Source organism: Typopeltis vanoorti, chromosome 1 (genome assembly GCF_054136105.1).
Source record: "Typopeltis vanoorti isolate ZY-2024b chromosome 1, IOZ_Tvanoo_1.0, whole genome shotgun sequence".
Classification (NCBI taxonomy): Eukaryota; Metazoa; Arthropoda; class Arachnida; order Uropygi; family Thelyphonidae; genus Typopeltis; species Typopeltis vanoorti.
The window spans coordinates 117,655,004-117,679,088 of NC_143549.1; the positions used below are offsets into that span (position 1 = coordinate 117,655,004).

The following is a 24,085-nucleotide window of genomic DNA, read 5'->3' on the forward strand; positions in this document are numbered from 1 at the left end:
TCACCTACGTGGATCACATTATGACAGAAAGCAGTTATACTTGATATTGGAATCAGAGAGGCAAACAGCTCTTTGCTTTATGCAGATAAAGTTGTACTCCTAAACACATCTAGTACAGATCTCCAGGGTTCTTTCACTAACTTAAATAAAAGCAGCAACAAAATTTAACATGAAAATTAGCATTAAAAATACCAGAATTGTGTAACTAGGCAGGAACTCTGAAACCATTAACTGCTTCCTAAATGGAGAACCTATAGAACAAGTAAATATTTCAGATATTTAGGCAAGTTTTTAGTGAAGAAGTGAATTAAATATGAAAGTAGACAATGGAAAATTCAAAGCGTGGTGGGAAGCCAGTTGAATAAATTTATATGGAATAAGAGAGAAATTAGCAAAAAAAAACAACTTTTAATATACAAGACAGTGCTCAAACCAGTTTTAACTTATAGATCTGAGAGTTAGTTTATAAATAGTTGCAAAGACTGCAGACTATGGATATGAGAATTTTGAGAAAAATTAGGGGACTAAAGCCAAGGTGAGCAGCCAGTTGCTTGTCTGTTGAGGATTTGATGCTTTGTGAGATATGTTTATGGATATTAATCTGGTAATTTTGATTAGAGGGTAGCTAACGGACAGATATCAATCTGTTTAATTCACTAGCAGTATGGGGACAAGACTAAGTGGCTGCTAGTTAATGTGACCAAGTGTAAGATGATACACTTTGGGAAGAAGAGATAAGCTGTGCACTGTTTGTTGAACTGAACTGCACTGCAGGAAATTGATGAGACCAGGGAGTTGAACTTTAGAGGGCATATTGTGAAGTTAAGCCAAAACAACACATCAGATTGTGTGGTTGTTGAAGAACACACTAACAAGCAGGGATAGAGAAGGTGTTCCCCTTTATAATGCTTTAATAAGGCCACTATGCACCCCCCCCCCCCCCCAACACATACAGATATGGTCACCTGGATTCGGTTAGGATAAAGAAGTAGTAGAGAGGAACCAGAGATGAGCGACAGATTGTGGGCGGGTCTATGGAATGCTCCTTATGAGAATAGATTGAAGGTCTGTGAGCTTTAAAAACTGGCTGATAGGTGAAAAAAGAGGAGACATGATAGAGGCATTTAAATTATTAAAGGAATTTTATAGGACTGACAATGAAGACTTTTTTTCGGTACATAGCAGGAAGGGAGAGAATGAGTGGTCATTCATGGAAATTCTGTCAGTGTCATTAGCAATTGTGTTAGGACTAGATTTTTTGCTTGGTGTTGGTGAATGAGTTGCCAGAAATGGTTGTGAGTGCTTCATCAAGGAACGAGTTTAATGAGAAGTATGATAGGTACTGTGTGAATAATGGATCTCCCACAATGAATCCTTTGACTGTATGGAGATACTGTACAATGATAATGATATAATAATATTTATAATGAGAAAGAAGGATGAAGTATCCCATTAAGAGAAAATTTAATATTATGTAGATTAGGATATTACTGAAGCTGAGATCAGGATAGAATTGAGTTTTCTGAACAGTGAAATTAATGAGGTTATTTGAATACCAAGCAATCAGCATTAAAAAGACCAAAGTGTGCAAATGGACAAAAACACTGAAAACATTAACTGAATGGAGAACCTCTAGAAATTTAAAATATTTCTGATATTTAGGCATCACAATTTTTAGTGAAGATGACAAATTAAATATGGAAGTAGACAATAGAATGTACAAAGTGTGGTGGGTAGCCACTTGCATATATATATATGAAATACAAAAGAAATTAGCAAAAAAAAAAAAAACTAATCTTGCGGTAAATGAGACAATGCTTCAACTAATTTTTATTATATATCTGAGAATTGGCTTAGAAATATAAAATTGATCAAAGACTACAGATATGAGAATTTTGATTAAAATTAGAGTGAACAGATGGCATCAGAATCATATTAAACATGAATGTATTAAAAAGGAACTTGCTATTATTAGCATTCAAGAATATGTGAGTGGAGCTAATCTGAGGTGGTATAATCATTTAAACAGAACAGGAGTGGATAGGTTAGTAAAATGGGTTATTGATGCCAATATGGCAGATAAAAGAGCCAGAGAAAGACCAAGCTGTGTATAGATTGGTGCAGTTAGAAAGTACCTCAGAAGACAGCAATATATGATTTGTTTATATTGGAGTGGTGACATGTGATAGCATAATTTGAAGGAAAATTATTAATAGTACATTAGTAATAATAGAAACTTAACCATTTATCACTGTCATAGCATCCTGTACTCCTTTTGAGGGTACATATCAAAAAATGAATGTTGACAATGAGGTTCACATTCTTTCTTAGTGAAGGTTCACTTTTGAAACAAAAAACACAGTCATAACATTAATAACAAAAGCCTAAAGCATCATTTTCAGCTTTTCAAAGACACAGCTTGTTTACTGCAAGGACTGCTTAAATCCTATTTAAGGTACAGTAGGATATTATTATGTGACACATCCAGGGAGTCCAAAGACTCATCGAGGGAGAGTGTGCCAACAACATTGAATGATTGATCCACTTCCAACTACTAACCATGCTCAAACTTGCTTAACTGTTTGCATGAGCCATTAGTAGCAGAGGCTCTACCAATCGACCAACCTTTTATATATATATAAGGTATATTTTACATGATAAAATATCTGTGAGGCATGGATGGATATGTAAGGTATCCTGTTATGTGGATAAGCTTGTGTAATTACTCGAGTTTATAAAGTGTCTCTCTTAGAAATTAAAGGAAAGAAAACTGGAAATCTTAAAATGAAAATAAATATTTGTGTGTGTGTGTTGAGGTAGGATTCAGAATTAAGGATAAAGCAATTAATGGTAATTTTTTACTTTGCAACATAATATACATATAAATAGGACAGCTATAATTTAAATGATATATTTGCTAAGTTTGGAATAAAGTTTCTTAAACAAAAATTGAAAAACAGTCATCTTAAAGTGGGCAGCCATCTCTTCATTAAAATAATCATCTGTGAACTTGGATTGGATTTGAACTTTGAAGAAGTAACTGCATCTTAATGTTACTAATGCTATTTCTGATGAACCTCAAGGATATAAGTAACCAGAAAATATATGTAGAAAAAAAACATCTTTGTGAAAGAAAGAAAGACATGCATAACTCATTGATCTTTCTAATTGTACCAAGTAAAAAATTGTGAGAGAAAAAAAATTCAGTGGTTGGATTTATGATTTATAATTTTTTTTATAAATATAATTATATTAAAAGTATGAATTCTTTATGATTTATGAAAGAATTCATATTTCTTTAGAGGTAATATCTGAATCCAAGTAGAGCACCCAGTTTCTTGTATGTTGATGATTAGGTACTTGTGATATATGTTTATAATAAAGTAGGATGGTTAAAAGTGTCCCAATAAGAGGAAATCTTATACTTCCTACAGATTAGAATATTACTGAATTTAAGAATAGGATAAACGTTTATTTTTCTGTAAGATAGGACAAGATTGAGTTTTCTGAACTTGAAATTGAGGTTATATAAATACTGCCAAAGAATGGATAAAGATAAGTATTTAAGATTTTAGAAGTATTGATTCCTGAATTTGTTCATTTGTGTAATGAATATTCCAAGCAGGTTTGATTGTGAAGTTTGAGAATAAAAATCTGTCTCCCATTAATAAATGCAATGTGATGAGAGAGAAAGTTATCAGTTCCATTTGCAGAAACCATAAGATGGGATCTTATGGTTTCTGCAAATCTTATACTTCCTACTCAAGAAGTTGATATAGCTCTATCTTTGTGCTTAACTAATCAAATGTCATACAAAGACAGAGCTATATCAACTTCTTGAGTTTATCCATACTTTTCTGTAGCATTTATTCAAATCCCACCCATACATTGGTTGAAATCTATAGCACATCAGTGCCATGTGTGGAAAAGTGGTCAAGGAGAAAGAGAAAATCTGTTGGTATAGATTTTTTTGAAATCATTCATGTAAATATGGCTCTTCTTACTTATCAAAAGTTACAAAATCTGCATAGATAGTTATATTTATTCAGTGCCACATTAACTGAGTGATTTCTGTGTAGATGTATACTGTTATTGGATTTCTTTATTTTTGAAAGGATTGAAGTGTGAGCAGTAGGGCAATAAATTGGTGGTGAAGGTATGTCACTCATCATAGGAATAGTTTGTGTAGGCTAGTTTTCAAGTTGAAGAATAAATTTTACTGGAATAAAAGAGAATATGAAAAGGTTACACAAAACAGGAGTCAGCTTAAGAGAATGAACTTTGTCTCACAAATATCCCAAACCATTTTTATGAAATTTATTCATGTAAACGCTTAATCTGACTAAAATGCATATCCTTTTTAAGTTCAGATTAAACAAAATTATATTTTCTGGAGGAAAAAAAAAATGAAAATTAAGAATTCAGAAGATTAACTTTTGCTGTCAATGGCAGAAAAGCCAAGCTTCTGGATTCTTAGGAGTTAAAAAACAAATCTTTGTATTCAAAAAACAAAAAATGGACTATGGATGCTGAAACACTTGAACTTGGTTCAAGTGTTTTTCTGATGTAGCATTACCCAAAGAAGAAATAGTGAAGATTACTATCAGAAGTTCTCAGAGACACTGTCTTGAAAATAACTGATTCATGAGTATATAATTTCAATTAAATGGAACAGTGATGAAAGCTCTAAAATTTAAGGGGATATCAGTGGCAGAATCATATTAAGAGTGAAGATTTTAGAAAAGAACTAGACATCATTAATATTGAAGAATACACGAAGAGTTAATCTAAGATGATATAATCACTTAAATAGAATGGAAAAGGAAAGATTTGTTAGCAGGGAAAAGACCTTGGATATGAATCTTGTATCTCATCTAAATAAAGAAGAAAACTAGTTAATAAACAACTAATGCTGTCATTTATAAAAGTGTATTTATTATATTTTATTTTTCCATTTACTTTATTATTTCTTTTGATTATTCCAGTGGGAAAATAATTTACTGGTAAGTAATTGAGGGGTTGAGCAACAGAAATTATGCAGTGCTTGAAGTTGGTTGACACACTAACTCCTTAAAAGGTTGGTATTTGAGCATTCCTTTATCTTGATCTCTCAATTATCCTGAAGGGTGGATAATTGAGAGATCAATGTTTTTATTCTAATTCTTTTATAATTATACTTCTTATTTCATATAACTGCTATTAGAAAGTCAGATTCATAATCTTATACTTTTATTCTCTCCTGATCATAATCTTATTTCTATCTGATGAATTTCCTATGTGAAGCCTGAGTTTATAAGGACTTTTATTTATGATGACCAGGCTTATGCAAAATCCCCAGCCTGGAGGACCAGAGTATCTCTCTTAGTCTGGCACTTATCTCGTGATTGTCCAACTATGGGGGGAGACTATGCTGTAGCTTGGCTGCTACTTGTATAGCTTTGAGGTCATTAGTGCATGCATGCCTTCTTACCATATCAGGATATAGATGCCACATCAAGGCATCTGCATCCTGATATGGTAAGAAGCTATATTTGTGAACATTGAAGTCTTCAAGAAAGACAATTATGCTGCTTGAGTTTTTAGACTATATGAAATCAGCCTTCAAAAATAAGATCAATAACGGAATGTTATTGCCATTAATTTGAAATATTATGTGTAAGATGACGATATGTCCCACTTTGACCATGACTGTTCCAGCATCCTTTCCATTTTAGCTTTTGTTCAATTTTTTTTTTTTTTTTTTTAAATGCTATCCTTTATCCTTTTTTTCTCTTGAACTTTTCTCAGTGTGATGTAACTAACATCCCTCTACAGCATGTAGAGGGCTTGGTAATAAAATAAAGCATGCTCAGACACAGGAAGCTAGACACATTTCACCCTAAAATATATATTTTTTAATTATTTAAATTTTAGTTTGTTTTTTATTCAAATTTACTTTTTAAATTTAAATTTTAATTAAAATTTTATATTTTTATTTAAATAAAAAAAATTCTACCAAATAAAGAATATTCTCAATAGAATAGTAGGTATTCTTCATTTGGCAGAATTTTCTCTGAGCTTACCAGGTACTTCAGCACCTGTAGAGCGAGAGAGTATTTTCTCAATTAAAAACTAAAACTGAGCAAATGAGGCTGAATAAAGGCAAGAGAAATCAGGCCTGGAGTCCTAAACAGTGCACCCTAGTGGACTAAATTAGGTATTCGTGGTCTTTGGGCCGATCTTAAAATGTATGCTTCCAAGATTTGGGGCAGTTTCATGTACTCAAATTTGTTGAGGTTTGGAAAGTTTTTTTAAAACTGAGGCAGATTCCATGGAAAGTCTTTTATACACCTCTGAACCAAAAAATTAGAATAATCAAAGAAAATGTGTTGAGTGATTTGCAATTCTAATTTATTGCATTTAAGGCACTTTTACTTTTTACTGTATTTTTACGTTTTACTTTTTATGTAATTCACCTATATCTTTTTCCTGCTAACCTGGCAGAGAACACTTGTTTTGCTAATCTTTCCTCCTCCATTCTGTTTAAGTAACCACACCACCTGAGATTAGCTCTGCTAACACATTCCTGGATGCTAACAATGTCAAGTTCTTTCCTAATATCCTCGTTTTTAATATGATATTGCCATTGATGCCATCTGTTTATGCTTCTAATCTTTCTCAGGACTCTCAATATCTGTGGTCTCTAGTCTTTGTTCAACTGTTTTACTTCTAACCCAGATCTGTAAGTTAAAACTGGTTTGAACACTACCTTGTATATAGCTAATTTAGTATTTTGACTAATTTCTTTCTTATTCATATAAATTTATTCAGTTGACTTCCTACCATACTTCACTAAAAATTGTGCCTAAGTAGCTAAAATGTTTTACTTGCTCTGTAGGTTCTCCATTCATAATGCATTCGATATTTTCAATGTTCCTACCTTTTTTCATTGTCTTTGTTCTTGCTATTGCTGATTTTCTTATGAAATTTATTAGAAAAGTTATTCAAGTTAGTCAGGGAATCTTGCAGACTCGTATACTGGATTTATTTAAAAGTATAACATAATATGCATAAAGTAAAGAGCTGAGATTAACATCTCCAATTTTGATACCAGGTTTAATACTGCTTTCCTTCATAATGTAATCCTTATAGATAATGAATAACAGATGGGATAATGTACATCCTTGTCTGACACCAGATTTAATATCAAACCATCTTTCTGTACTTCCTTCAATTCCATCTGCTGACTTACAACTCAAATAAAGACTAAGTATTTCTTGATATAACGCCCCATTGATACCATATAACTGTAGCGTTTTGAATAGCTTTTCTCTTGGCACCTTGTCATATGCCTTTTACAGGTCTACAAAACTTCAATACTGATCTTTGTTATATTTCCACAATTTTTTTAACTATTTGTCATAAAGTGAAAATCTGATCCTGGCGGCATCTATTTGACCTGAATCCAGCTTGTTCCTCATCAAGCTTCCCCTACCGCAATCCTTCTCAACCATTTCTCAAGTATGCTTGCATAAATCTTACGAGAAAACTCAGTAGCGAAATACCTCTATAATTCTCCCATTCAGTTTTATTTCCTTTTTTTGTATATGGGTACTATAAGATCTCTACTCCAGTCAACTGGAATTCGTCCCTTTTCCAAGCCTTCTGAATTATGCAGTGCAGCCACTGTAAGACTCTTATACCACCATACTTCAGCATTTCTGGTCGAATATCATCTACTCCTGCTGCTTTTCCACATTTCAAGCCTTTGATGGCTTTTTCTACTTCTAATATGGATATGTATTCCTGACTGCATGCCTGGTCAGTGTTTTTTACCACTGTGCTGTCATCACTGCTTGTTTCATTTAGCAGTTTTTCAAAGTAATTACTCCATACTTCAAGGATATCTTTTTCTCCCGTTTTCATGTCACCTTTATCATCTCTAATTCCTTTTACAGCATTCTTTCCTCCATTCTTAAGCTTCTTCAACAACCTCCAGAATATTTTGCCACCTTCTTGATATTTATTTTCTATATTCTTGCCAAAGTCCTCCCATGACTTTTGTTTAGCTAGTTTTACACAGTGTTTAGCATTCTTGCATTTGTCTCTATATTCTCTAAGAGCACAAGCTGCCTTATTTGACAGGAACTTTTGGTATGCTTTCTTCTTTTCCTTCACTGCCTCTTTAACTTCCTGTGTCCACCAGGGAGTTCTGATTTTTTTATCCTTACAGATAACCTCACCACATGCCTCTCTGGCAGAATCAATCAATGTTTTCTTCAGAGTTTGCCACTGAATCTCCAAGGTTTGATTCCTGTTCTCAAACTCTTTCATTTTCTTTTCAATAATCTTTCTGTATTTTAGTCTACAGTTCACATCTGAGAGCTGCTCAACTTTTATTCACTTTAAAACTTTCTTACAAATTATATTCTTTTCAATATGAAATTCAATTTTATCCTGCTCAAGACTAAATAGTGATCACTTCCAATTTCAAATCCTCTGTACACTCTGGTGTCCTGCACCAGGGAGAAAACATCACTATCAACAATAACATAGTCAATGAGACTTTTCTTATTCCTAGCCTCTTCTCTCCGTGTGAATTTGTGCACATTTTTATGTTGGAACATAGTGTTAGTAATAACTTTTATACCTCTATACTTGAGCATTTTGGTCGAATATCATCTACCCCAGCTGCCATTCCACATTTCAGGCTTTTGATGGCTTCACCTACTTCAAGTATGGATATGTATTCATGATTGCATGCCTGTTGTCACTGCTTGTTTCATTTATCACTAATAATTACTCGATACATCAAGGATATTTTTTTTTCTCCAGTTTTCATTTCACCTTTATCATCTCTAACTCCTTTTCCTGCACTCTTTCCTCCATTTCTGAGCTTTTTTTCAACAACCTCAAGAATATCTTGCCACCCTCTTGATATTTATTTTCTATGTTCTTACCAAAATCTTCCCGTGACTTTTGTTTAGCTAGTTTTACATAGCATTTAGCTTTCTTACATTTGTCTCTGTATTCTTTAAGAGCACAAGCTGACTTATTTGCCAGGAATTTTCGATATACTTTCTTCTTTTCCTTCACTGCTTTAACTTTCTGTGTCCACCATTGATTTCTGATTTTTCTATCCTTGCTCACCACATTGCCTCTCTGGCCGAATCAATCAATGTTTTCTTCAGGGCTTCCCACTGAATTTCCAAAGTTTAGTTCCTGTTCTCATACCCTTTTTATTTTTCTTGAATAATGTTTTTGTGTATTTTAGTCTACAGTTCACATCTGACAACTGCTCAACTTTTATTCGCTTTACAACTTTCTTACATGTTCTTCTTTTCAATATGAAATTCAATTTGTTCCTGCTCAAAAATAAATGGTGATCACTTCCAATTTCAAATCCTTTGTACACTCTGGTGCCCTGCACCATGGAAAAAACATCACTATCGACAATAACATAGTCAATGAGGCTTTTCTTATTCCTTGCCTCTTCCCTCCATGTGAATTTGTGCACATTTTTATGTTGGAACATGGTGTTAGTAATAACCAGTCTATGTCCCGAGCAGAAATCCAACAGGTATTTGCCATTATTAATAGATGTAATCTTTTTTCCAAATTTTTCCAAAAGATTTCTGTATGTCTGACAATTTTCTACTCAGCTATTTAGATCCCCAACAAGGACCAACTTTTCTTTCCTCATTGTGTCATTTGCTTTCTCTAAAACCTCAAAAAATTCCTCCACCTCTTCCTTAGTAGAACCATCTGTGGAACCATAGGCACAAATAAGTTTCATTGTCCAGTTCCCCATTCTGATATTTGCCCACATCACTACTTGATATTGCCTGCCATTCAAGAGGTTTAGCCTCGTATTTAGTGTTGAATACTATGGCTACTCGTTCTTTTCCATGATTGTCATTGCCTGAATATAGAATTTTCAGGCTTAGAAAGATCTCACCTGTTTTTGTCTTCTTTGTTTCAGGCATGCCTGTTATGTCAATCTGGTACTTATCCAGGTCTTCTGCTAGTTTCATTTCTTTGCCATTCAGGCTTCTGATGTCGATAGTACCAATCTTGAACTTTTATGTTGAATTGGGATTTGTTTCAGGATTTGTTCCAGTAGCTGACTTTTTGCTGTTCACCCTGGTTCCCTGACAAAAACAGTGGGAGTCTTGTTTAACTGGGTGATGCCTTAGCCGGTATGAAATTGTCATTTTGTACCATCATTTTACTTGTGGCTTAAGCCAATAAGAATGCAATTTGGTTGGCTAAATCCAAATTTCCAGCCTATCATTCATTCCGTATCCATGTAGATACTAACAGGGTGCACCACAAGAAGGTGAGAATTGGACATTACGTCAGAACCCATGGTCGGTTCTCTACATTCCTTTAAAAGCTATGCGGAGGTCTCTTCTCATTATACAGCTTTGGCTCTTAAGCACTCCCAACCATATGGCCACGTTCTGATGTCTCCTTATTCACCAGTGTCCCATGCAAATATACCTTAGACATATTTTCTCCTGATATCTCAACCCTATTTCAGTTCACCATGAACTCAGCATATTTCGTTTGGCAAGAAAAATTCTACAAACAGATAGATGTAACTGCAGTGTGTTCTCCACTCTCTCTCTCCAATTCATTTGCGACTCATCAGCCATTAATCACACACTTAATCGTCTGTCAGACTGTACCAAATTTTGCCCTCTGTTTACATTTGCATCTGTCATATTTGTTTTTGGCTGCTCACTTCTGGGGTTGCTGTTCATATCTCGCAGACCTTTGAATCTTTTATACCCCTCAAAGACACTTGACTTTTTTAAAGCATCCACACCATATGCCACTATCGACAGCTCCAATGTTTCAGTAGCAGTTTTGCCGATTTTCACACAAAATTTGATATTAACACGTTGCTCCAAATTTTGATCACACGTTTTTATGACAAAGTTTACACACAGATCTCTATTGTTTTTGCAATAACCAAGTAGCAAATGTTCAATCAGCTTGAGGATTACACACGCATAGTTAAAACATGTACAAAGATTATTACTCATGTGACTCCAACCAAATTACCATACAGGCGACACTACGCAGCTATTTCAGGAATTAAATTGTCACACCTCGTACATTTTAAGAATGCCAGTCCAAATCCAATTTAGCCCACTAGGGTGCACCATTTAGGACTCTAGGCCCAATTTCTGTTCTTTATTCAGCCTCATTTGCTCAGTGTTAGTTCCTGCGTGCACGTAAGATTGTAACATTGCTGAAATGTTGAAAATTATTAAGTTTTTGTAATTAATATTTTAGTATATGATATCATTTCCTGAAAGATTAAATCTACTGATAAATTATGTGGTCACCTAAATTATGTATAGCATAGTTTTATCTCACCTAATCAAGATTTCCACTCATGCCCATTATCAAAACAGTATCAATTTTCAATTATCTGTTATCCAATAAAAATATAACATGGCATTTTTTGTTATTGAGGGAGTATTTAAGAAATGGAGGGAACCAGTGACCAAACATTGAGGAATATCTTCATTTGTGTGTGGAGATATTTTGGTTTCTTCAGTAGTGCTGCTTTTTCTTACCTGTGCAAGACTATTGTGATTGTCTGTAGACAATCACACCAAGATATTATCTGATAAATATGAAGAATTTCAATTATTTTTCTACTGCATCCCTGCCTATATACATGGGAGCATTATTTAGTAATAACTGTTGGATTTCCTGAGAAAAGTTCTGTGAACCTTATGAAAAATAGCACTTTGTGAAATATAGCAATCTGTGAAAAGAACACTTTGGTATGAAATTAATTGCAGTATACTGCTGTGATTTGTTTGTTATAGAGTATAATTAATATTACAGAATGAATTATATTTTTTTAAAATAGAAACAAAAAATATGCTATAAATTAGAATGCTTTAAATTATGTAAATTTTTCTTAGAGCTGTGCCAACTAGTGTAGCAGGACCATCCCATTCCACCCAGAATTCAGATCAAAACAGTGTTTCTCCAGGATCTGGTGTAAATTCCGAGTCTTCCGTTTTAAATTTATCACATCCATTAAAAGGTGAAGAATACTTAACATAATAATCAGGAAAAAAAAAATGTGTTAAATGATTTTTTAATTATGGAAAATATTAATGAACGGTATATTTTTAATGGTAAATATAGGGTCAGCTTCTTTTTGAACAGCAGTTGGTGCTAGCTTTATCATATGCTAGATCTATTACTGTTAAGATCTTTCATATTGAGGGTGTTTGATTAAAAAATACTTTTTTTTTTAATCACATGGATCCTCCATGTGATGAAAATGCATAGTGCATATTTTAAAGAAATATATGTGTGAAAATTTTAATGCAGTTCTGTTATTCCTTACATTTCAGATTTTTGGGTGTAACAATTTGCATCTCTTAATGGAAAACTTGTTGCTAAGTTTAATATATTGAATAGCATTTCTTGTTAAATTTAATTATTAGTTGCTGTTGCAATGTTTAGTAAATGCAGTAAAACATACAGTAATTATATGCACACAAATGTAAATCCAATTTACATTTGTATGTATATAATTTTTAAGTGTCTAATAAAAGTAAATTAAATAACATTGATCTCAGTAAGAGGTTATGTCATCAGAGTACATTGTGTTTTATTGCTGGATTTGTTAGAGACTGGAAAAAGGAAAAAAGTTATACTTCAGTAGGCTTGTTATTAGCATGAAGTCTACTATTTTCTTTATTCATTGGAAAGATTTGAATCCTCTCTGTGATGTGAAGAACATTTATTAGGGCCATTCAAGTGATTATTATTATTATTATTATTATTAATTGTTCCGGGAAATTCCAAGGAGTCGACAGACTCATCGAGGGAGGCCCTAACATCATGTCAAGAACAACTATTCAACATTCACACAGTATCTATCATACCTTGCCTTGAACTCATTCACAGTCGTAGCACCCACAACAGACTCTGGAAGCTTATTCCACTCATTTACCACTCTCCAAGTAAAGAACCTAGCACTAACACCCTTGTCAACCACGCTCTTGCCCAGCTTCCATGCATGGCCCCTAGTCCTCCCACCACCAGTCATATTTTCAAAAATATCTTCTGGATCAATCTTATAAAACCCTTCAGTAATTTGAATGTCTCAATCATATCACCCCTCCTTCGCCTATCGTCCAATTTCTGCAACCCACAAATCTTCAACCTATTCTCATAAGGTTCATTCCACAGACCTGCTATCATCTTGGTCACTTGTCTCTGGAATGATGTGAGTTTACATGCTATGCATTGAAGTGGCAGTCTTTTCCCACTTACAAAACAAACTACTAGAGACACATGTGTCAGGATTATACACTCATTTCATGACCTAATCTGTTTTTCTGTAATCCTAAACATATACTGTATGTTTAGGATTATTTAGAATGAATTATAACAGCATACAAATAGGTGCTTGCTCTGGTGCACCCTTCAAATGCAAAATAATTTTTTTTTTTTTTTTTACCCTAATATTTATGTAGAAAAAGATTGAAGAACACCAACATTTAGGTCACAGGATTACTCACTGGAAACAACTTTTTTTTCCTTTTTTTTTTTTCCTTTTTTTTTTTTTTTTAAGCAGGCACAACATATGGATGAAAGAGGACATTAACCGGCCATGATGTCTATAGATGTCCAGCTAAATCTAGATATGATTCTCTAATACCCGTTGAATAAATTTCGATAAGAAGTACAATTTGGTCTCACTATTTTATCCACCTCAGCCGGTAGGGAGGTTAAGCATCTGTGAAGTTGTATAGACATTAGTTTGGAGAAATGGTGAATGTAGAAAATGTTATACTGTTATTAATGTCAAATAATAATATGATCAGATGAAACTCCTTATATGCATGAATCCTAGCATATTAAAAGTTTCATATGCACAATTCTTAATACCTTCTGAAAGAAACAGTTGTCTAGGATAGCTTAAGATTTCAGACATTTTCCTATGATCTGTGACAGATTGAAATGATAGGAGAAGTATGAAGTGTAGTTTTAGCTTACAACCACATTATTTTACTGAAAATATAATTTATGCTGTTGATATTCACTGAATTTCATATTGCCTTTAGAATACAAAAACACTTGTTGTAGAACAGGTATTACAATCAAGTAATTGTTTTTAATTAATTTATTTAGCATATGGGGAAAAATAAGAAATGAATGGGCAAAGCTGATAAAGACAGAGTTCTGTTAACCAATCGATGGAACTATTATTATTATTATTATTATTCCGGGCAACTCCAAGGAGTCGACAGACTCATCAAGGGGGGGGGGGGGGGGCCCTAACATCATATCAAGAACAACTATTCGACATTCACACAGTATCTATCATACCTTGCCTCCTTCATGGTCGTAGCACCCACCACAGACTCCAGCAGCTTATTCCACTCGTTCACCACTCTCCAAGTAAAAAACCTAGCTCTAACACCCTTGTTAACCACATTCTTGCCCACCTTCCATGCTTGGCCCCTAGTCCTCCCACCACCAGTCCTATTTTCAAAAATATCTTCTGGATTAATCTTATAGAAACCCTTCAGTAATTTGAATGTCTCAATCATACACCCCTTTTCCGCCTATCGACCAATTTTTGCAACCCACAAATCTTCAACCTATTCTCATAAGGTTCATTCCACAGACCTGCTATCATCTTGGACACTCGTCTCTGGATCCTCTCCACTTCCTCCCCATCACGAAGAAACCCTGGTGTCCATAACTGGGCACAGTAGTCCAGATGGGGTCTTATCAAGGCTCGATACAGAGGAACAATAACTTGTTTGTCTCTGCATGTTAAAGTATTTTTCAGAAGCCAAGTGATTTGATGAGCTGATTTAGCCACATTTTGCAATGTGCCCCTAAACTTCAATTCCTTATCCACCAACACTCTCAAATCCCTGGCCTCATCAATCTCCTGGAGTACGGTTCCACCAATGTGATATACTGCTGCTATTTTTTTCACCCCAAAATGCATAACATTACACTTTGCCACATTAAATTGACATCCATTTTTCCTAGCCACAAACTATCCAAATCATCCTGTAAAATTTTGACATGCCGTGCACTCACAATTGCTCTACCCAACTTTGTATCATCAGGAAACAAGTGAACACTTCCTCTTGGATCCTCTTCTATATCATTGATGAACAAATTGAAAAGTAGTGGTCCAAGAACAGAGCCCTGTGGAACACCACTAGTCACAAGCAGTCTTTTAGACTCAACTCCTGAATAAACCACTCTCTGGTATCTCTCCATCAACCACCCTTCTATCCATCTCACCAACCCTATATCCATTGCCATCTGCTCCAGTTTACTGATTAGAGTTCCATGTTGTGGTATCCTGTCAAAGGCCTTGGCATGGTCCAGTAGAATCACTGTAAACCCATTACCCTTATCCAGTTCAGCCGTCACTGTGTTATAAAACATGAGCAAGTTACTGAGGCATGATCTACCCTTCACAAAACCATGTTGTCTCCCATACAATATCCCATTTTCATCTATCCAATCCTGTATTCTTTTCTTGACTAAAATCTCTAAGACCTTGACAACGATTCCTGAAATGCTAATCGGTCGGTAATTTACAACAACAGTCTTGGAACCACCTTTATGCAGTGGAACTATTTTCCCCTCTTTCCACCCCCTCGGGACTAACCCAGACCCGAGACTCAAATTAAACAAAATGGTCAAAGGTACTGACAATTCTTTAGCCGCTTCTCATACAACACGAGCTGGTATACCATCCAATCCCACAGATGTATTGACATTGAGGTTGTGCAGTAGACTACTCACTTCCATTTCGTTCACCACAATTCCCGTATAATCTACTGGTTTATTCATTTCTGCAATGTCGCCACCTGGATGATATGTTCTTGCAAAGTGTTCACTTAGTAACTCAACTATATCAACTGATTCAGTTACCTCCCTACCATCGGCATTCTTTAAAATCATTCTGCCATATACATTTTTCTTTTACTTGCAACAACATATCGAAAAAACTGTTTCGGATTCTCTTTAGCCTGCATGGCTAATGTTCTTTCGTAATCCTTTTTTGCTTTTCTTACCACACTCGTTACCCTTCTGGCCTGTGCTTTATACCGTTCATGTGTCGGCCGGTCACCTTTCTCCTTAAATTCCCTCCATAATTGTTTCTTTTTTTGCAGCTCAAGCTTAATGGTGTTATTCATCCATTTAACCCCTACTTGATTTATTATTCGGACTCTAGGTATACAGTCAGCCATTGCTTCATGCAAACACTTCTTAACTGCCTCCCATGCACTATCAACTTCTAGTCCTTGCAGTTGTACATGCCATGGCACTGAGCCAATCAAACTCCTAAGCTTGTCATACTTTCCAGCCCGATAATTCCACATGTACCCTGTCTTAATTGAAAATTCTACACCTTTAGCCACCTCCCAAGTCAAGACGCTATGATCACTCTCACCAATTGATGGCAATGTAGTCATGTTTGTTACAGCCAAATCCTCAGATGTAATTACTAGGTCAAGCACTCTCTGATCCCTAGTATTTTCCATTACATGCTGTCGCAGATAGTTATCCCTTAATAACCGCATAAAATCCAATTCCTTCCTCCCGTGTGTCCTCTCCTCACTCCAATCAATGCGACCATAGTTGAAATCTCCCATAATAATCACCCTCCTTCCACTCATTTCTTCTATTTGCTTGTGCATACTGTCTCCATCTTTTCCATCACCTGGTCTATTGCATCACCCAATTGTATATTTTGTTCTGCTAGCCACAACTCACACCAAATGGCCTCAAATGTGCTCTTTTCTCTATCCTGCAATTCATCTTCTATTCTCCTTGGCTGTAGCTCATCAGCTATCATCAACAATACTCCTACCCCCATTTTATTCTCCCTGTCATTCCTGAACACACTATACCCATCACATTCAATCCCACTAGCTGTATCATCTACAGTTAGCCATGATTCACTAATGCCAATAACCTGTGGTCTGGAAGTGCCAACCATGGCCAAAAACTCTTCCTTCTTGTTCCTAATACTCTTAGCATTAGTGTACATGAATTTAAGACCCCCATCCCTATCTTCATGCCTTATATTAATTATCCCATTCTGATTTGTTGTCCTTATTCGCTTGGGCATATTATACTCATTCATACATTCAATTGCCTCCCTAAGGTCTGTATATCTACCCCCCCCCCCCTCAATAAATCTAGTTTCCCTGATTTTGCACATCCACTACATTCAGCAACACTTTTTCAAGTCTCCTTACACCATATCCATTCAAATGCAAGCCATCCATTTTATATAGATCCTTTCGCCCATTGAACTCACTCCAGGCGTCTACAAATTCCACACCACTCGTCACACATAACCCACGCATAAAGTCATTTGCAATTATGGCACTCCTTTTAAACACTTCACTGTCATACCGCAGCAGAAGACTAATCATCCTAACTCTCTCACTCTTTTCTTTTGCTACCTCAAACAATTCATTCAGGTCCTCTATCATTTCCATTTTATCTCCTTTCAAATCATTCGTACCTGCCACAACAATCATTTCTTTCACCCTTTCCTTTTGCTCTCTAATAGACTCAGTTACATCCTTTATGGTCGCACCAGGTTGGTACGATTTTGTCAAATCCTCTACTAACACACCTCGTACTAATGAGTCTCCATACAGCACTCTCTCCTTCATTTTGTTTACGTTCACACTCATAGGCTTATTTTTCCTATCATACTTTTTATTATTGGCTGGTACACATAAATGGATTGAATATCTTCCATGCTGTTATCCTGTTTACAGAATGGGGTGCTGATCAATATTCCTTTGCTTCACCTACTGGATTTTATTGGTCGCAAGTCTTTGCTTCTGCAAAGTTGTGATTCGTTTACAATGGTTTGATCCTAACGATCATAAAGGTATATATGAATAACTACTGGTGCATTTCACATGTTACCTTAGTCAGAGGCTTTATATTGAAGCAGATGAACCTACTCACTCATTTTGATGGAAATATTTATCATTTAATTATGCCCTAAAAATAAAATTTAGGTCTTAGCATCCTATATGGACTCCTGTTTCTTCCCTGTAATAAACTAATCCATGGGCTGGTCACTATGATGCTCATATCATACTTCCATTTGCATCTTTGGTGTGTGTGTGCTAAAATAACTTCAGTTATTTTAAGTTCAGTGCTAATAATGTAAATGACATTATTAGCACTGAACATGATAGTGTTCTGCCATGGGAGGTGTGTACTTCATTGTGTCTCTTTCTTTCTATGCCAGCTAAGGATTTTGGATATTTCATCATCAATCTGTCTTCATCTATTAAGTGAAGACAGAGTGGAGTACTCTGATTTCTTACCTGTATCTACTAGCAGCTGAGTCCTCTGTCAGATGATTGTCTGGTTTTTCCTGGCCACATTGTTTCGAATCAGATTCCATTTGAGTGTAGTAATAGTAACTACACATTGAGCTGCTTGCAATACTGCTTGTGCTTTAGCACATAAAAGAAAACTGCTAAATGCTTGATTTATATAGACTGAGTTCTTTAGAGAACATCTGTTTTCTTATGTATAATCCACATCTGTTATTCTGTAACATTTTACAATTCTTTTATTAAATTGAAACCCTTAATTTTGATGTTTGCTTGTGTTTGATTCTCGGCCTCATTGGAATCAAGGGACACGAAAAGAGACTGCAGATGCAGCTACTGGTTCAACTTTGACTTTATTCAGATACTGTCTGTCAGCTGTATACAGACAGTTAATGAAAACAGTACCTGAATAAAGTTGAGTGTTATAGTGTATGAGCACTGTAACACTTAACTGCAACACTCAGGCAGGCATTGCTAAAGTTTAGATTTGATTTTGATATATATATATATTTATGGTTCAAAGACATCACATACTGCACCAGGATACAGATCACATCACTACATATGGTAATTGGTTAGTAGGACAATCACAAACTTCCATTCCCTTGGCGGGATTTGAACCCGCAGCCTCTTGACTGGAGTGTGGATATGCTAATCACTTGGCCAATCAGGCCAGTGTTAAAGTTTAAACATAGCTAAGGTTGCAAAGGCAGCTCATAAGATTACTTGGCTATTGAAGAATACACTAACAAGTAGAGATAAGGAAGTTGTTATTCTTCTTTGGTGTTGGAAGTTTATTTTGCACTTGGTTAGACTATAATAAATTTAGTTTAATCCTTTATCCATCCTGTTGGCAACTTGTATAGGTAAATATGACCTCTCCTATTTCTTCTGCCTTTGTATCTCCACGTTTGGGTCTGCCTCCCACTGATGAGACCTCAATAAAGGTCTAAACTGGTCTGGGTAGTGGCCCTTCCCTTAATGCATAGCAGTATACATGTCCGCAAGGAGATGGCTTTATATTATGGGAGATACTGAGACAAGGAGTGATGAGAGCTTGGTCCACCTCTTCTCGGAGTTGCCTGGCGTTGCACTACCTTACCTCAGTCCTGAAGATATTTTCAGGCACAAACTTTGTTTGCTTACACTTGGATGGAGGATTAAACTAAATTTATTATATGTTATTCTTCTTTATAAGGGCTTTGATACATCCACATCTGGTCTCCTGGGTTTCTTGGGGATGCGAGCAACCAGGATGGTGTGTGATCTGTGGAATGTGTCCTATAAGGATAGATTGAGGGGCCTGGAACTTGAATAAAGATATGGTTAATAGGGGTGTGAGGACTTGATTTTTTAAAATTTTTTTTTAAGAGTTGCGAGTGAGTGGAATGGGTTGCCAGAGTCATTTGTGAATGCTTTGTGTGTTAATGTTTAAGGAAAGGTATGATATATTGCATGGATATAATAATAGTAATTCACTCACTTTCTTATAATAAAGGAAGTTTCTTATAGCAGGATAAAAGAAATGAATAAAGCCATGATATTACTCTACTTTGCTGTGGTATTTGACAGGATATTGTATGGAAATCCCATACATAAATTGGAGGAATTGGATATAAACGTGAAGCTCATGATAAATAAGAATGTTGTTGTTGTTGATAGAAAAGACACTTCAAACACTAGTATATGGTGGAACCGAATTAAGCAAAAGGTAACTAATGGTGCCACCTGGCTTGGTAGTCAGCTGCTGTTTAATTTGTATATAATGACAACTAGAATTTGAGCAGAGCATAGATAATGGACTACAAGAAATTGGTCATTATTTTTATGAAAATTTATTATATGAAATTTTTTGATATTTCAGAATATTATAGTAGTACTACTCACATTATTACTAATATCCTGTTGACAATTTTTCTCCCAATTAGACTTATTTCTCAAGACTAATATTGTCAACTCTTAGTCTTATAACTTATAAGGCTGTTCTATCTGATGTGGTTAGATATCAATTTTTTATATTTTTTATATGTATATCTAACTGCATCAGTCTACCCAGATCTTTGTCTTCATCTGGGTCTGTTTCTAGGCTTCCTTTTTGACATGAAACTCCTGGACTGCTGGTCTCTCCTGTCCTATTAAATTAACATCACCTCTGCTCACTTGTTCCTTATTGTTAACAATATTGAGTTACTTTCTAATACTTCATTTTTAATGATTCTGTCTTTAATACCATATATTCCCTCTTCCCCTATTTTTTTTCTCAGAACTTACATTTATGGTCTGCTGCCTTTGCTCATCTGTTTTATTTCAAACCAAACTCTCAGATCCATAAGTTAAAATTGATTTGAAACATCATCTTGTATGTAGCAAGTGTAGTGTTTTAATTAGTTTCTCTGAATTCCATATTCACTTGGCTCTCTGTCATAATAGCTTTGCTTATCTTGTCTGTTTCCATATTTCATTTACATCTTCACTAAAAATTGTGCTTAAATAGTTGAAATATTTTAATTATTCTGTTGGTTCTCCATTCTGTATGTATTTGATATATCCTATCTGTTTTCCTGGTTTTTGTATTTCTTTTGAAGATTTTCATTTCACAGCTACTGAATTTATTTAAAGTATTCTGAAGACTTATACTATATTTAAGTGTATAATATCTGTAAAGAACAGATTAAACCTCTAATAATTTTTTCTTATGTTCAGTACCACTTTCCTTCGTAATGTGATCCACATAGATGATGAATTAGAGTGAAGGTAATGTGCACACTTGTTTCACACCTGAATTTATATTAAAGCATCTTCCTGTACCTCCTTCAATTCTTTATATTGCTCTGTATAAGTTCTTGTTTACACTATATAATTATAGCATTTTGAAGAGCTTTTCACTAGCATGCATATGTGTTTCCTGATCTACAAAACTTAAAAGATTCCTTGTTATATTCCTTGATTTTTCAACTGTTTGTCCTCAAGTTGAAAATCTGATCCTAAACCCAGCTTGTTTTTCTCAGTTTCTCTTCCACTTTCTCTTCTTTTTAGCCTATTTTCACTATACTTCATAAATTTTAGAGAGAGAGAGAGAGAGAGAGAGAAAGAAAACATTTAGTGCTCACATTCAGTTTTATCCATGTTTTATAAATGGATACTTGTGAGAGCTTTATTACAACCCTTTGAAATTCAACCTTCTAAGTGTTCTGAATTATGCAGTGTGACATCTGTAAAACTTTTATAAGCTCCATCCAGCAATTTCATTAAGAAATTGATGAGGCTAGGAACTTGGAAATAATAGTGAACAGAGTTGAAATTCAGAGGATACATACAAAAGTGGAATTTAAAAGACCATTTTAATGTTGAACACATGCTAACAAGTAGAGATAAGGAAGTTATTACCCTCTTTATGAAGCTTTAATATGACACTTGGATCCATTGTACACAGATTTAGTTACCTGCCTTTCTTCAGAATGAAAGTGAAGAAGATTCAGAGATTGATGGTTTGCAGTTTCAAAATTTGGTTGCAGGCAGAAAAAAGGATATGATAGAAATGTATCATCATATAGAGTTTGACAATTGCTAATAAGACTGAAACCTGTTGGTATAATAGCTGAGTGCATTATTATTCTTCAGGAGGGTTGTTTACTATACTCCTTTTTGATCTACTTACAGTTGCTTCAGGTTGTGTTTCATTATTCATTAGAATAACAATCATGTCATTTTGTTTTTGTATCTTAATAAATTTTGTAGTTTTGGGGTAGTAAATTATAGTGATTTGTGTGAACTTTTTGATGCTATTGAGTTGTAGCATGTGCCTTATATTATTAACTTGTCAGTTTAATATGTTTCAAGAGAATCTTTTATTTTCATAGCTGACACAGGAGGTGAAAGCTCTTTACAAGATGTAGCAGCTCCACCTGATTCTGAAACAAGTGCCCAAATTGAAATACGGAGAAGGAGGCTTCAAAAATTTGCTCAAGAAAAGCAAGAAACAACTAATAGGTCCCAAACTGACACAGCTGATACACCTCCACCTGATTAATGATGTTAAAGCATTTCAAATGTGTGATTAAAATCTTTGTAAAATATGTTACTACATGGCCTTTTGAATTGTGAACTTGAGATAAGCCTCTCATCTGTGTTTGGGATAATAAAACAAAAGAAAAGAAATTAAAGCAAGTTTTATTTATTTATTTTATTTTTTTGGAAAGGAAAGTTCACTTCCAAAACACAGAAAAAAAATATGTATATCGGTATTTATTGTATTTTGTCTTAATAAATCCTCTAAAAGTTTTCTTTTGGTTTTAAAACTTAATTATGAAAGGTAAGGTCTTGAGAAAATACTGAAGTAGAGGGAGAAGAAAACTTTCACAATGAAATTTCAAATTCTTTAATTTTGCTAACAGTGCCTTTTATTATATATTATTATTATTATCTAAGATATTATTATATGTAATGTTTTTTTAGGTCAGTGTGTACTTAATGTATTTTTTAATTTGTATTATTCATGAAGATGCAGAGTTCATATTTTATAACATAGCATTCCTTTTTTTACTGAATTTGAGTTTTCATATAATCATAATTATTCTAATTAAACTAATGTTGCATAAAATTCAAAAATAATTCAGTTTTTGGGTATGCATGATATATATTTTGTAGTTAAAATGGTAGAAATCGTGGTCAAATACATAGTAACTTCATTTCAGTACAAATTGAAAAGTCCCAGCCAACATCCTACACCATTGTTGCAATTCTAAAGGAAATTCACTATAGCAAACCTGTCATTATAACAAATTGTTTCTTTGGTTTTCAGAGAATATCGTATCAAGAATTGACTGCATATATTTTCAAACTGAAAGGAGTAAGAAAAACTGCCATCTTGAAGCTTTGTGGAATGAATGCAGACTGAATAAAATTAATGGCAGTTAATGATTTCATTATTTTAAATAAATTATAATACTTGAATAAACTCACGTAAAATATTTTATTAGTGTAATTTTTGCCTAAGTATCAAAGGCATCTTCAGCACATGTAAAAAACTAATCGAACAATAACTAACAATTCCAAAAGGCACTACCTAAGTAGCTATGTAAGATAACTAAAAAAGGTAATTAAATTTCCTAACCTATTTTTAAAAAAAATGTGTGCACACACACACACACACATAATAAAATAAAATTAGTACTTTTTAAATCAGCCAATCTTTCCTGTCTCCCACAAAGGGGGGATAGGCATAGACCATCAAATCTGTTTAAGTTAGTCGAGTGAAGTAAAGTTTCACTTGTATCTTTATAAAGCCATTCCACGATTACTTAATAGGTCAGCAGGTCACTTTTAAATTATCAGCTATACATAGCTGAAAAAAAAATATCAAGCCCACTTAAATAGAGAAATTGTTTATATCTAGAACGCCTTAGAATCTGTATTAGTGGCTGAAAGTTTTAACAGTATTTTGGGCATATCATCAACTTCATACCTAAAGGTTTTTAATTCTCATAAGCTAAAGGTTTTTAATTCTTTTAATTCACTGGTAAACCACTCTAGAACCAGTACTAATGTCTGTGTTTCCATCAATGTTTCCAGTCATCCACTAACAGAAAATGAACTTTTGATTTTACCAAAAATTCATTAAATATTTTTGTTGCCCTTTGCCCCATCAGAAAATCTCCACCTTTCTCACTTCTTCAAAGGACATGCTTCCACATCTCAATTATCCAGGT

The 24,085-nt window shown here is 34.4% G+C and overlaps 1 protein-coding gene across 1 annotated transcript in view; it reads left to right on the forward strand.

The window, feature by feature from the left end:
* sip3 (septin interacting protein 3) overlaps positions 1-22,659 on the forward strand; it is a 306,647-nt gene extending 283,988 nt beyond the window's left edge. The window contains exons 13-14 of the mRNA XM_090399016.1: positions 11,928-12,052; positions 22,238-22,659. Of these exons, the coding sequence (XP_090255142.1) occupies positions 11,928-12,052; positions 22,238-22,407 (295 nt within the window). The 3' untranslated portion in view covers positions 22,408-22,659. The remainder of the gene's footprint in view (positions 1-11,927; positions 12,053-22,237) is intronic.
* Positions 22,660-24,085: the final 1,426 nt, after the last annotated feature.